Here is a 15,154-nt window from a genome sequence, read left to right on the forward strand (position 1 = left end):
AACAAATGACGTGATATGGGAACGGCCGCTGCTGCAGTTAATCCGGTTTGCGTGCGTAGTAGCCTCGGTGTACAAGCTTGGAACTTTAAACTAGCGCACGGTTGGCAACTTGGCATAACTTTGTTTAACTGCAGCCGTTTTGTTTTGTTCCGTGCAACAGAAGCGTGGCTTAGAGCAGCCTTTACGAATAATTAACTGTAATAAAGCGCAGTTAATAGTGAAATCGGCTAATCTTTGCATCCCTATTGACGATATCAGTGCATAGTACAAAAGGCCTTTTCTACAGACGCATCTAAATGTTTTCGGCGGCCCGCACCACTCACTTATGGTGACTCACGCTCTGCGCAGCCTCAGCAGATCCAGCTGTATTGAACAGACGCACGTCACTTCATAACCATAGCAGCCGTTTTTCGACTGAACTCAATTTATTTTTGATGTCTTGGTCACACTGTTTGGAGAGCCGGACAGATAATACCGACATTAGATCGAGGAAGACAATAAATCGTTTTATTAAAGTATTAAATTCGGTGGACATACGGAGACACAGTAAACCAAAGGTAATAGAATACTCATGTTATTCCAGCACTTATAAAACTTATTCGCGTATAGACTATTTTTTGGTTTCAGCACAACTTGTTTCAAAAATTGACGACTGTAATTATGGTAGTATAGTAATATCAGACCATGCAGCTATGTCACTTATACAGATGCTAAACTATTGAGGGATTCTCCAAAATGGCGCTTTCAACCAGGATGGCTGGCCACACATTTAGAGATGTGCCAGAGCCCACATTCATAGTGTTTTTAGATTAGGAGAGCCGGAAAAAATTGCCTCGGGGCCGGGTTCTGCCTGCGGGCCGCCAATTGAAAAGCCCTGATGTACTGTTTCATGTAACGTCAGCGCATACGTGCTAAATCATGAGAAAACAATGAACGTTTACATTTATTACAGTACATCATAAAACACAACGATCTCTTTAGTTCTAGTTTATTTTTATATCTGTGTAAATAGAGGATGCTTACACAGCACCAATGATGACAGCATGTTTACAGCCAAGACAAGTAAAACATCCAACCTCCACTCCAGAATTCAGATATTTGTCAAACTCATTTTAGATGATGTTAATTGTTTGTTAAACTAGTAATAGTAGATAAAACTACTTCTATTGTAAAGCCACGATCACACTGCACTTTTCACTCCAGAGACTTCCATTCATGGGTGTGCAAATGCAGCAGACCAGAAACGCAAGCGTGTGCGACAAGCTTCACATTTCACTGCATTCGAGAGTTCAAGCTTGGTGAATTTTTACAGCTTAAGTCCTTTCCATGACTTTTCCAAGCCTGGAAAATGTCCTCTCAAAATTCCATGACCATATGAATCCTGCCACACACACACACACACACACACACACACCCATACACTATGGCCAATTGGGCTCATCAATTCCCCTATAGTGCATGTGTTTGGACTGTGGGGGAAACCGGAGCACCCATATGGAGTCAGATAAGACTCAAAAGAAATTCACGCAAAAGACACAATGTACACATGCGTAGCCAAATTCACGTGCATAAAACCAAATTCACTTGTTTACTGTCATTAGATATAATGTAAATTAAGTTTTTAGCCAGTGAAAGTCTTAATAGTAGCTTGAAGCCTGCGCATCTCTTTCTCCATTGGCCATGACATCGACTACAGCTTTCATCTGATTGGCTGAGAAATACATTGTTGCCTGCTTCTGCCAGGACAGTCTCACGCATACACACACACGTATCCAGGGGGAGTCGTAAGTGAAAGAGGATTTGCACACATCTCATTCAGGATGAAACTGAAAGTTTTACACATTTAAAACTTTTTGTACACTCTTATACATTTGCAAATGGTGTTTTGCATTTGTGAAACGTATTTTATGAAAATGTATTTTTATTTTATGCACGTGAATTGTTTTTGTCTTCCAGTAATGGGTTGCGGCTGGAAGGGCATCTGCTGCGTAAAAACGTGCTGGATAAGTTGACGGTTCATTCCGCTGTGGATTAATAAAGGGACTAACCCGACAAGAAAATGAATGAATGAATTGTTTTTGTAAATATAAATTAATATTTTACGCACGTGAATTTGGTTTTATGCCCGTGAATTCGGCTACGCATGTGTACATCATGTCTTTTGCATGAATTGTATGGAGTCAGATAAGACTCTAAAGTACTGGAAACCCACACCAACACGGTAAGAACGTGCAAACTCCACACAGAAACACCAACTGACTCAGCTAAGACTCAAACCAGAGACCTTCTTGCTGTGAGGCCACAGTGCGACACCACTAAGCCTGACATGAATCCAGCGTCCTCATTATAATAACAATAAAAGCTCAGATCATGATGATGATGTCACATCAACTCAGCCAATCAGAATCACAGATTAGCCAGAAAACAACACACACACACACACACACACACACAAACACACACACACACACGCAGCAGCGGAAAACAGAGGAATGTGGAGCAGTGTGTGGGTTTGAGCCTAAAATAAATCTCCTTTCATGAAGAAACACAGACTGCTTATATCATCCACACACACACACACACACACACACACACACACACACACACACACACACACACACACACACACACACACCTTTATCTAACTATAGAATGTTATTAAATTAACATAAAAAATTATATAAAATGATCTTTAATGTTTACATTTAAAACATTATTCAATTTTAAAGAGAAGAAAAAAAAATCAATTTGACCGAATAAAATGGTTATTTTTAATTCAAAACTGAGCATTTTTGATATCTCTGGGCAGAATTCACCTGATAAATACTGCAGATGTATGTGGGATGATTTGGAGAGTGTATGAGCTGAACAACCAACACACAGAATTAGAGCTGGGTTATATGGCAAAAAAACTATCACCATAATGTTTTTCATATCAGTCGATATCGATAATTATCACCATTAATGTCAAATCTTTATCTCCATCAATTTTATTAGATTGTCAGCATGCACATCTCTCTGTGCAGCTGATTTAACACATTTAGTGAGATGTTTTATCTGCCTGACAATATAATGAAATAATCAGCAAAAGAACAATCTTAATTCAGCATTTACTGTTCAAGTTTTCAACAATCAAAGACAGCACCTACAAGTTATTGGATATTAACAACAGAAAAACAAAACCGGTTTGGAACAAGTGAACAGTGAGTTAATGGTGACAGAGTGTTCAGTTGTGGATGAACTCTGCTTTTAACAGTGAGTATAGTGAATTTAGGGTGAAATATCCTTTAATATACTTTATTTAGTGATGCTGTCGATTACTTGATGATCTATTGATTGTCATAACGGTTGTAAATGTCTTCTATATTTGCTGCATTTGTCATGAAGATCATGTGTTGAGCCTCTGATTTCTCCTCAGTGATTATGTCCTGTAAATATATAAAGGTTATTTTACCGTTGATTGCAGATTTTTCAAAACAAATATCCTAATATTAAAAGTAAACATAAGCTTGACAACAGAAATCAATGTCGTAACTAATGCCCTTAATAATGCAGCCTGTAGATTACAGCAAGCTTCAAGTGTTCATTGAGACGGTGTCGTCTGTCATGTCTTTCGTCTGTCTTTGAGGTTTATTTTTCTCGTAAGGCACGGCTTTAATGATGACATGAGACTCTGCTGGGTGGTTTAGCAACACTTGTTTGGGTCTGTAATGTTATTAGCATCTTCATAAGGGTGGTGCTGTTTTAATGATGAAGGTTTGTGGTGTTGCTGCTGTTGATGCACGAGTCGTCTGTGCAGTTTGCAGTGCTCGTTGCTCTGTTGTGTGTCGGATTGCAAAAAACTAAGTAGCTCCAGACTGATGTGTAGTGACGTTTCAAGTCTGACTCGGAGCTTTTTCACCTTAGTTTTTCTCACTCCTCCAACGGCAGCTGACACTGTATGGCTGTAAACTTGTACTGCGTGTGGCATCTGGAAGGGCAGGCTGCAAAATGCCGGTGCAGCGTTACACAGAGAGCGCAAATATTATCGAACAATTATCAAACTGTCCTTATCGCTTTATCGAAAAATCATATATGGTGATAATTATTGATATCGAGTTATCGCTCAGCCCTACACAGAATGAAGAATAACTTTACATTTAACTAAACTACAGCAGGTCTAATGTAATATATCCCCTAAAACTGTTCGGTATGTTTCAGGTGTGCATTATTTCCTTATAATTCACCATTATTCTGCTTCAGATGATGTGTTTGAGAGTGTATTATTCAGGTGTGTGTCATGTGTGTGTCCTCCACATCTCCTCCTCCTGGTGTGATTTCTGAATGTTGTATCTCTGAAAGAACTCTAATCATATAGCGGAGGGATATGGAGCTGTAAAACCTGCCGGGACTACTTTAGCTGTGCTTTTATCTGACAATAACCAAACATCTGAAAGTGACCAGCAGCCAATCAGAATCCAGCATTCAGCAGAGAAAGAATAAATACAAATAAAGTATGAATTGAAAGTTCAAGATAATCCCCACAGCTACAGTAAAACTGAAGGTTTTGCTTAAAGGAGTGTGTGTGTGTGTGTGTGTGTGTGTGTGTGTGTGTGTGTGTGTGTGTGTGAAGTGCAGATAAATATGCAGAAACATTCCAGCTCTTTGGTGAGTGTGAATAAGATGTTGGCACAGTGGGAATAAAGCACTGAACACACACAGCTCTCAACACACACATTGCCCCCCCCCCCCCCACCCCTAAACCCAGCCATCACAGGAGACAGTGTGCAGCTTTACTCTCTGATTAAACTCATCCTGTGTGATTTATAAGCATTTTGAGAAACGAGGACGTCACCAATGTCCTCATATTTCACCTCCTTTTTGTAATACCCGTGTCATACCCATGTCATTATACAGATCTGTGTCCTGATATGTCAAAAAAAAACAAACGTGCGCGCGCACACACACACACACACACACACACACACACACACACACAAACACACACGAGAAGAAATCAACAGTGTTAGAATAAGCCAAGGTGTGTGTGTGTGTGAATGTATAAGTGTTCGTATGTCGGTGCATTTGTGTCATTCTGATTGTGTGTGTGTTAGTGAGTGTTTGTGTGTAGCTGAATATGTTGTATGATAGCCACGCCCAAAAAGCTTTACAGCCCCACCTTGAATGATAAACAGCTCCACCCTAAATGACTGATAGCTCTGCCCTAACTGACTATTAGCTCCGCCCTAAAAAACTGATAGCCCTGCCCAAAATGACTGATAGCTCCGCCCCAAAGGACAGATAGCCCTGCCCTAAATGACTGATAGCTCCGCCCCAAAGGACCGATAGCTCCGCCCCAAAGGACCGATAGCCCTGCCCTAAATGACCGATAGCTCTGCCCCAAAGGACTGATAGCCCTGCCCTAAATGACTGATAGCTCTGCCCCAAAGGACGGATAGCTCCGCCCCAAAGGACCGATAGCCCTGCCCCAAAGGACCGATAGCCCTGCCCTAAATGACTGATAGCTCCGCCCCAAAGGACCGATAGCTCCGCCCCAAAGGACCGATAGCCCTGCCCCAAAGGACCGATAGCCCTGCCCTAAATGACTGATAGCTCTGCCCCAAAGGACCGATAGCTCCGCCCCAAAGGACCGATAGCCCTGCCCCAAAGGACCAACAGCCCTGCCCTAAATGACTGATAGCTCCACCCCAAAGGACAGATAGCTCCGCCCCAAAGGACAAATAGCCCTGCCCTAAATGACTGATAGCTCCGCCCCAAAGGACAGATAGCCCTGCCATAAATGACTGATAGCTCCGCCCCAAAGGACAGATAGCCCTGCCCCAAAGGACCAATAGCCCTGCCCTAAATGACCAATAGCCCTGCCCTAAATGACTGATAGCTCCGCCCCAAAGGACCAATAGCCCTGCCCTAAATGACTGATAGCTCCGCCCCAAAGGACTGATAGCCCTGCTCTAAATGACTAATAGCCCTGCCGTAAATGAGTGATAGCTCCGCCCCAAAGGACCAATAGCCCTGCCCTAAAGGGCTGACAGCTCTATAAAGGTATTCCATGTCACCAGAGGTAAAGTCTTGTCTGCTAGGTCTTTAAGGGGTCATTAAGGCATCAGGTGTGGTGTTAGTGTGTGTGTGTGTGTGTGTGTGTTAGCATGCCTGACCTGCAGGTAGCGTGTCTGATAGTGAGTTAGTGACTCTCCCAGCGGCACCACCATCTTCTCCAGGCTGCGCTGGTGGACGTGGGTCTGGACATCTGGACTGTCCTCAGAGCGCAGCTCGATGTGGGAGATCAGCAGATTGGAGATCACCTGCTGCACCGCCTGCACCGCACGCACACACACACACACACACACACACACACACACACACACACACACACACACACACACACACACACACACACACACACACACACACACACACACACACACACACACACACACACACGCACGAATTAGAATGTAGTTTAGGATGTTTGTATTGTTGAACTGAACAGGTGCTGTATGATCATGATGCACATCGCTATGGTGATATGATCTGCTGCTCTCACCTTGACGTCTCCTCCAGGTGTGGCACTGAGAGCCAGAACCCGAAACTGCGGCGTCTGCTTGCGGAGCTCCCGGATCACCTGCAGGACAGACATAGGGAGGGTCAGGCAGAGTTCCCAGCATGCACCGGGCTGGCGGAGGCTCGGATTGGCTGTACCTGGCAGTAGGCGTGGTTTCCTGTGGCCTTGTGAGCCTCGTCGATGACCACACACCTGACCTGAGCCGCCGGACAGGTGTTTCTGCACAGGTCATTGACCATCACCTGCGGAGTCAAGAAGAACACACGCCTGGAGCTCCAGAGGGAGCGCCGCTGAGGAGCCGCTGTAGAGCCTGAGGAGACACATACAAACACACACACACACACACACACACACACACACACACACACACACACACACACACACACACACACACAGTCAAAACCACACAAATACAGTCATGAACGCACACACACACACACGCACACACACGCACACACACACGCACACGCACGCACACGCACGCAAAACCACACAAATACAGTCATGAACGCGCACACACACACACACACACACACACACACACACACACACACACACACACACACACACACACACACACAGTCAAAACCACACAAACACAGTCATGAACACACACACACACACACACACACACACACACAGTCAAAACCACACAAATACAGTCATGAACACGCACACACACACACACAGTCAAAACCACACAAATACAGTCAAGAACACACACACACACACGCACACACACACACACGCACACGCACGCAAAACCACACAAACACAGTCATGAACACACACACACACACACACACACACACACAGTCAAAACCACACAAATACAGTCATGAACACACACACACACACACGCACACACACACACACGCACACGCACGCAAAACCACACAAATACAGTCATGAACACACACACACACACACACAGTCAAAACCACACAAATACAGTCAAGAACACACACACACACACACGCACACACACACACACGCACACGCACGCAAAACCACACAAATACAGTCATGAACACACACACACACACACACACACACTTTTACAAATGATCAACTAGAAGACCGGTTATTATTTGCTGCTCTTACAACTGATCCACCACAAGTCTTCTGTCAGGCAGTGCATATCATGCCAAAAACACAGTTCAGAACAACCAGGACAACTCAAACAGTATTTGTGACCTGTGAGCTCCGCCGTGTGCTCCTGTGGGATCCCCATCACCCTGTAGCAGGCCTCTATCTGCTGCGCCACCAGGGGTTTGGTGGGCGCCATGAAGACGATCTTGCCTGCGGGGAACCAGCGGTAGTAGTTGTACATCAGCACAGAGGCGATGAAGGTCTTCCCGAGGCCGGTGGGCAGGCAGACCAGTGTGTTCTGGAGCAGCGCCGCCTCACACACTCGCAGCTGGTACTCCCTCAGCGGCAGGTTGGTGGGGTAGATCCAGACACGGCCGGCGGAGTAGTCGAAGCCCAGATCCCCTGCACTGCGCTCGGCCTCGCACACCGCCACCAGCAACACATCATCATCATCATCATCATCATCTGCAGCAGCAGCGTACGGCTGAGTGGAGGAACATTACAGTTTACATTTAGCCATTAAGTCACCTATAGTTGAGGAGGCATTCAGCAACTCAACAAGAGGAGGCAATACACAGAACAAGAGCTGATCATACAGAGGCGAGCTGGACCTGACATCTGCAGTAAAAACCAGGGCTTGACATTCACTTTTTTGACCACTAGCCACTGTGGCTAGTAGCTTTCCAACATGACTAGCCACTCGCCATTTTCACTAGCCACAGTTTTATTGTTGGGAAACTATTTTATACACATAAATATGACTATGACAGGCTGAAATGACTTGATTTAGAGTTTGCGTTATCTCTACATGCCTTCTCATTCATTGCACTTTCTGTGTGTCGTGTATGAGCTTCAATAATCATGAGCAGATGGGTCAGGCTTTCATATATTACAATTAGGGTTGTAACGGTATGAATTTTTCACGGTATGATAATCGTCTAAAACAATACCACGGTTTGACGGTTTCGCGGTATACGGTATGTTACAAATGTTACAAAATAATAGAACAGTGAAGCAAATTTGACTTTTTCCAAATAATATATTTTTAGTTACTATAAACAACACCACTTACAATGAACAAATAAAAAAAATAAGAAAATAATAAATAATGTGTCAAAGTCCAAATAAAGTCCAAATAAACATGGTGCAAATCCTCAGTAAAAAATAGATATAAATATTTACTATACTATAAATAGTTACATAACGAAACTAGATTCAATATGGAACATCCTTAGGTTTTATGTGCCAGCATGGATATGGTTGTCTGTGGATATGGATTTGGATGTGGTTGTCTGCAATGCAGATAAACAGCTGCACCTTCATTTGTGTCTTTTGAAAACAGCAAGAGCAGCAGTTCGTCTTTGCTGTGTCACTGTTTTGTCATGTTTCTGTGCTGCTGTGCATGCAAAAGTACTTAGTATGAAAATTATTTCATGAAAAACTTTTTTTTTGCGTTTTATTTAGCTGCGCATAAATGTATGCCTATCTCTCATTCTGTGTTGTTCAAAAAGCTCGTTGTTGGTCCACAAACAAAAGCGAAACCTATGCTTATTGGTTGTGATATAGCGAGTTTGAACCAATCTGGGCATGGAGGAGGGACAATGCATCAATGTATCATGTCTGGTTTGTCCGGAGACACAGTGACGAGCGTTTCTTTGTCAAATCAGCGTGGTCAAATTTTGATGACGTAAGCGCACTGATTCCGGAGCCTCTGAAAGTCCGCGTTGTTATGTTATGTGATACAGCACTGGAAAGCTGAGACTCTCTTCTTTATGCCAATCTTTGAATTGTATGAATCGGATCAGCGGATCAAAAGTTATTAAACATTTAAGAGCAATACTTATGTTTAGCCGCGGGTGGCTGTCTCGGTCTTTAAGGGTTAAAACCGCTGATATGCAATTGTTCATGGTATGATAATCGTGCACGTTCAAATCGTGGTAGACCGTCATACCGGTATATTGTTACAACCCAAATTACAATTAGTTTTCATAATGTTCAGAGCCCAAAATGAAGGATTTACCCAATTTATCTCTGACCACACCATAAATAAACAGCTGAATATTTCTGAGCCACACATTTTAAATGTGTGAAACATGCTAAATATAGCTGAATACTACACTTTTTATTTAACAAAACATATGGACAGTCATATATACTGGCTAAAGGTTCCAGATCACCAGTTCTCTACACATAAATGGGGAGATATTCTCCCATTAAAGCAATGTTATTGTAAAAAAAAGATAATTAAACCATATTAATGCAAAAGAAAGCAGGTAAAAACATACTGTGTGATAATGAAAGGATGATCTCACACGCATGGTTAATGATTGACCCGTTAATTATCTGTTCAAAGAATGGTTAAACCGAAAGCAACTGGCGCTGCTTACAATAAGTCAACTCTGGAGCTGTGGAAAGCAGCAGGACTGTAGCTGCATGCTCCTCCCCTTTTCAGTCTATTGGAAAGAGAATCGATCGCATCAGTTGTGTTTCTAGACACAGTTGCTTCACAAAAGTAAACGGGAGCGCGCACGCGTTATAAACAGTCGCACCAACTCAATCTCACGGCAATTCGTAACTTTTTCATTTAGTGGCTAATTCGTATGAATTCATACGATCTAATTTGTACAATTTAGTACGATTTGCGTATCCCCCAATGACGGTTGGGGTTAGGGGTGGGGTCAGGTGCCACGCCTCCTTTTTAAAATCGTACCATTTCATACGACTGAACTTGCACGAATTCGTACGAATTAGCCACTAAACTGGCAAAACGTAAAATACTTACGTTTTTTTCGTGAGATCAGGCTGGTCGCACACATACAGCTGTTAGCGCGAGTGATTATCCTCTCATTCGGTATTCACCTGCTTTGATCGCGCGAAGTTGCGAACGCAATTATTTTTGTCAGTCTTGTTGCTTCTCGATCGCCTGTGCGTGCATATTGGACCATCTTTATTGTTGAACCCTGCCTTAAAGAATTATTATCTGGAAAAATTATTTTCAACCAGCCAAAGTGGCTAGTGGGAGTGTCTGTCTTACCCGCCACCGCCGAAATCTACCCGCATTTGGCAGGTGTTAATGTAAAGCCCTGGTAAAAACCCAAAACATCAACTCACATAGAAAGTAGATTCTCCCTTCTGTGCATTTCTGTCTGATTTGTTTTATTTGGGCTAGAATAAAAGCAGTTTTTAATAGTTTTAAAGCCATTTTAAGGTCAATATTATTCGCCCCTTCAGCAATATTAGTGTTGGATTGTCTCCAGAACAAACCACTAGCCGCATTTCCACTGTCGGGCTAGTAGCTCGTAGTCACACAAACCCCGCCCCCAGAACACCCCAGAATCAAACGTCACAACCCGCCCACTTCAGCGGGAATCAGGCAGATAAGCAGACATTCACATCATCACCAAACCATTCAAATGAAGACAACCCAAACAAACTAATGACACGCTACTGTACAGCCGTACATGATATGTCTACACGCACAGGCCTGTATGTTCTTATTCATCATATTCATTTACTCGCCGACCGGAGGAACCCAGCGCAGTGAACACACATCCATAATATAACACTACAGAAATTCTCTGTTAATAACTCGGTAAAAAATTTATTTCATAACATCCTCATTTAGACAGACACTGTCAAACACTCAGCCCAAATGCTGAGAGAGACCTGAAACATTAACTATTCCCTATAGGCTTTATGACACTCAACAGGTGATTCCCCTTGATTTAAGGATGCTGCATATTATATCTTAAATAAAGGAAAGTGTTCAGTATTTCAGCACATAAGAGCAAGTAATAAAGGATAGCCTGTATTGTGTTGCACTCAGCAGATTTCACTAATAAAGCTCTTCATGTATTGAAGTTTCTTCTACTTTCTGCTTTCACTCACCCAAAAAATGCTGTTTGCATGATTTGATGAATATCATCGCATCCAAATACTTTCATTCATTTTCTTGTCGGCTTAGTCCCTTTATTAATTCAGGGTGGCCACAGCGCAATGAACCGCCAACTTATACAGCAAGTTTTTACGCAGCGGATGCCCTTCCAGCTGCAACCCATCTCTGGGAAACATCCACACACACACTCATACACTACGGACAATTTAGCCTACCCAATTCACCTGTACTGCATGTGTTTGGACTGTGGGGGAAACCCACGCGAACGTAGGGAGAACATGCAAACTCCACACAGAAACGCCAACTGAGCAGAGGCTCGAACCAGCGACCCAGTGACCCTTTTTGCTGTGAGACGACAGCAATACCTACAGCGCCACTGCTTCACCTATCCAAATACTTAATAAATGATGTCAAACCTTCTCCAGGGTTTATTGTTTTTAGAGAATATCTAAAATCTTTTTTTTCAGAGAGGCCTTTGTAAAATGAAAGTTTAATATGGCTTTAAAACGGTTTAATTTATGTATTGTATATACCTAAACTGGTTTAGCTTTTGTTAGTTTTATATTGGTTTATTTATTTAATGTGGTTTTATTATATCTGATATTAGTAATTCTTTAAATGATTTCAATATAGCTCAGGCTATATTATCTAGATATGACACTATTGTGTTTAGTCTACAAAAGTGGACACGTAATTAGTAGAGTTTAATGTCTTTCTGTTGTGTTCAAATAGTGTATTATCTCCAAAATAAATTAAAACAATAAAAAAAGAAAAGAAACAAGCAGATGTGTGAAGGGAGCGCTCTTTTGCTCGGTCTCACACACATACAGGCATTTAAACGCGCACAAACACACCTTTTATACTTGACAGAAACTCTGGAAACCCTTTACTGTCTGCTGTGTGTTTAATATGGTGTAAAGATTATTCTGCGTTATTGAAACATCGAGGAGGAGCAAGACAACAAAAGTCACTTATAAATGAAAACTTTATTATTTTATGCAGCAGTCTTACATTTAAAAGGGAAACATGAGAGTGATCATACGCAGAAGACCCCAGCCTATAAGGCTAGATGCTTTCTTTCCCTTTATTTATTTATTAATTTGTTTATGTGTTTGGCGCATGTACTCATGTGCGATCAGAAAACTGTCCGCCTCTCCTTTCACTCCGCCCCGAAGCCCCAGTTGGCCCTCTTTGGCCCAAGGTATTCGGCAGGCCGAAAAAGGCCAGCCGCTGGCCCCTAGTAAGCCCCGTTTTGGCCCGATTAGGCCCTGGAAGTGACAGTGGAAACGCGACTGGCCTTGGCTCGCTCACTTTAGGTGGGATAGTGGAAATGCGGCTACTGTTATTCAAAGTCTTGCCTAATTACCCTAACTTTACCCTAATTACCCTAGTGAAGCCTTTACATGTCACTTTAAGCTGAACACTAGTGTCTTGAAGAATATCTAGTCTAATATTATGTGCTGTCATCATGGAGAAGAGAATAGACATCAGTTATTAGAAATGAGCTATTAACACTATTATGATCTCTAAAATATATTTGTTTTAAATGTCTGGGTAAAAAAAACTAAAGCCTTTTCTCCCTTTGAACACAATATATTTTAGTTTGAGACATGTTTATAATATTTTGGAGCAGTAAACATGTCCGGCTGAATAATGAAAATGAGTTATCAACTCCTGCTGATTTCATTAGTTATAACACTGATTTCTTCACTAATTAAAACGGCATCTTTGGATTTATTTCCTGCTGGAGATACTGGTGTCTTAAAAATAGCAAAAAAACAAAAAAAGTAAAATTAATAATCTTGCATAAACCATAACAGTATGGCAGAAAATGATGGCGGTTTTATAACCTTGACTTTTGCAAACCGCAGTAAACCATGGTAAACGGTTATCGCCCCATGCCAATACACAACCCAAAAGAAATAATGCTAATCAAGAGGATAAGAGCCGGCTCACTGTAGAACAGAGATGAGTGACTTTATTTGATTTCACACGTTTGCTTTTATGAGCAGAAAGCTTGCTTATGGATGTGGCAGATGTGAAATTGGCACTAGTGTGACTTTGGTTAATCAAATATAAAGGTTTGAACATGACATTTGGAGTATTTTTGCAGTGCTGTAAAGTGCAAACTACACACCATACTTAGGAAGGGGTTTCACTATTTCGGTAAAAACCTACATTTTTGGTAACACTTTAATTTGATGGTGCATTTGAGTATTAGTAGACTGTCTGCTTAATATCTGCTGATTTAACAGACTGCAAGTACATGTTAACTAACACTAACCCCAACCTAACAGTTTACCTATAATCTAATGACAATTAGTTGTCCTGTAGATGCAATATAACTTAAATTCAACCATCAAAATAAAGTCTGATCAAGTTTTTTTCATGGCAAGGTTGACATCTGCATGGAATTGCTCACCTACATTTAGCAGATGCTTCTGTTCAACCGACTTACAATTGAGGAGGCATTCAGTGATTCAACAAGAGGCAATACACATGAGTGCAGATTACATAAAGAAACTGAGCTCAGAGAATCTAGTGCTAGAGTAAGACGGGAGAGTGTTTTCTACAGGTGCTTTGAATGCACAATATTTGTGCAGTGTTTGTTCGTTTTTTAGATTTAATCATTATTAAAATGTGTCTGGTGCAAAATGTGCAAAATAAACTGTGCAAATGTAGGTTAAAGTGTCGGATATATGAGATAGTGTATTGGTTTTACAATACACCTCAATACAACGTCAGAAAAGTATTGTTCGCAAATTCTAATAGTGAAATCATATTAGCAGCCAACGACTACCCAAACATCTGTGCTGTTGGGTCGTTTTCATCCACTCTGGGGTGGTTTTGAGTCTTAATTTGGCCACAGATTTCTCTGTGTTTCAGCAAATGTGATGATTTCTGCTGATAAATCTTATTTTAACACATATTTTGGGAAAAAACTCCACACACTCTGGGCAGACTGACTCCCCGTTGGTGATGTTTTCACTCTATAGACACATCGTCCCTCTTCCCAACAGGGGAAGACAGCAGCAATCAGGAATGCATGATTATCTGCGGTCATGGCTCTACAATCAATAAACGTGATTATAATGAAAGTCAATGGGTCAAAAACAGCCCCAACATCACCAAAGGGGAGTCATTCTGAACAGAGCACAATGCTGTTTTGTAGTCATTCATTTCTGTGATTTCAGACGGAATACGCCAAGTATAGTAACGTAAACAATGTAGGAAGGGTTTCAGAATGTCGTGACTGTTCAAAAATGAAGAAATAAATGAACATCACACCAGCTTTACCTTAATCTCAGGCTGCTGCGGGCTCCTGGTCCTCGGGGCTCCGCTCTGGCCCCACGCCTGGAACAGAGTCCTCTGAGCGCCGCTCATCACTGCTGCATCTACAGGGGAGCACAGCTGGGTTTATATTCACACATTCAGACGTTCTGCCTAATATAATTGCAGAAAAACAAACATTGTAGATTGTTCGCAGTGGATTAAACAGTGCTGATGTTACTCTAACACATCATTTCAGACCCAATATTTAGAGTATAGTGTGGTAAACAATATAGGGAGCGTCACAATCTGTCACTGACAAAAACATGAACTAC

General features: G+C 42.0%; 1 protein-coding gene across 19 annotated transcripts in view; it reads right to left on the reverse strand.

Moving 5' to 3' along the window:
• The window catches only part of fancm (FA complementation group M), a 69,977-nt gene that overhangs the window by 54,477 nt on the left and 346 nt on the right, over positions 1-15,154 (reverse strand). For 14 of the 19 annotated variants that reach the window (XM_073926817.1, XM_073926823.1, XM_073926814.1 and 11 more), the window contains exons 2-6: positions 14,847-14,944; positions 7,760-8,138; positions 6,700-6,872; positions 6,545-6,622; positions 6,156-6,314 (exon numbers count right to left, since the gene is read on the reverse strand). In XM_073926817.1, the coding sequence (XP_073782918.1) occupies positions 6,156-6,314; positions 6,545-6,622; positions 6,700-6,872; positions 7,760-8,138; positions 14,847-14,933 (876 nt within the window). In that variant the 5' untranslated portion in view covers positions 14,934-14,944. 19 annotated transcript variants of the gene reach the window in all.

This window comes from Danio rerio, chromosome 17 (genome assembly GCF_049306965.1).
Source record: "Danio rerio strain Tuebingen ecotype United States chromosome 17, GRCz12tu, whole genome shotgun sequence".
NCBI classification, from domain to species: domain Eukaryota; kingdom Metazoa; phylum Chordata; class Actinopteri; order Cypriniformes; family Danionidae; genus Danio; species Danio rerio.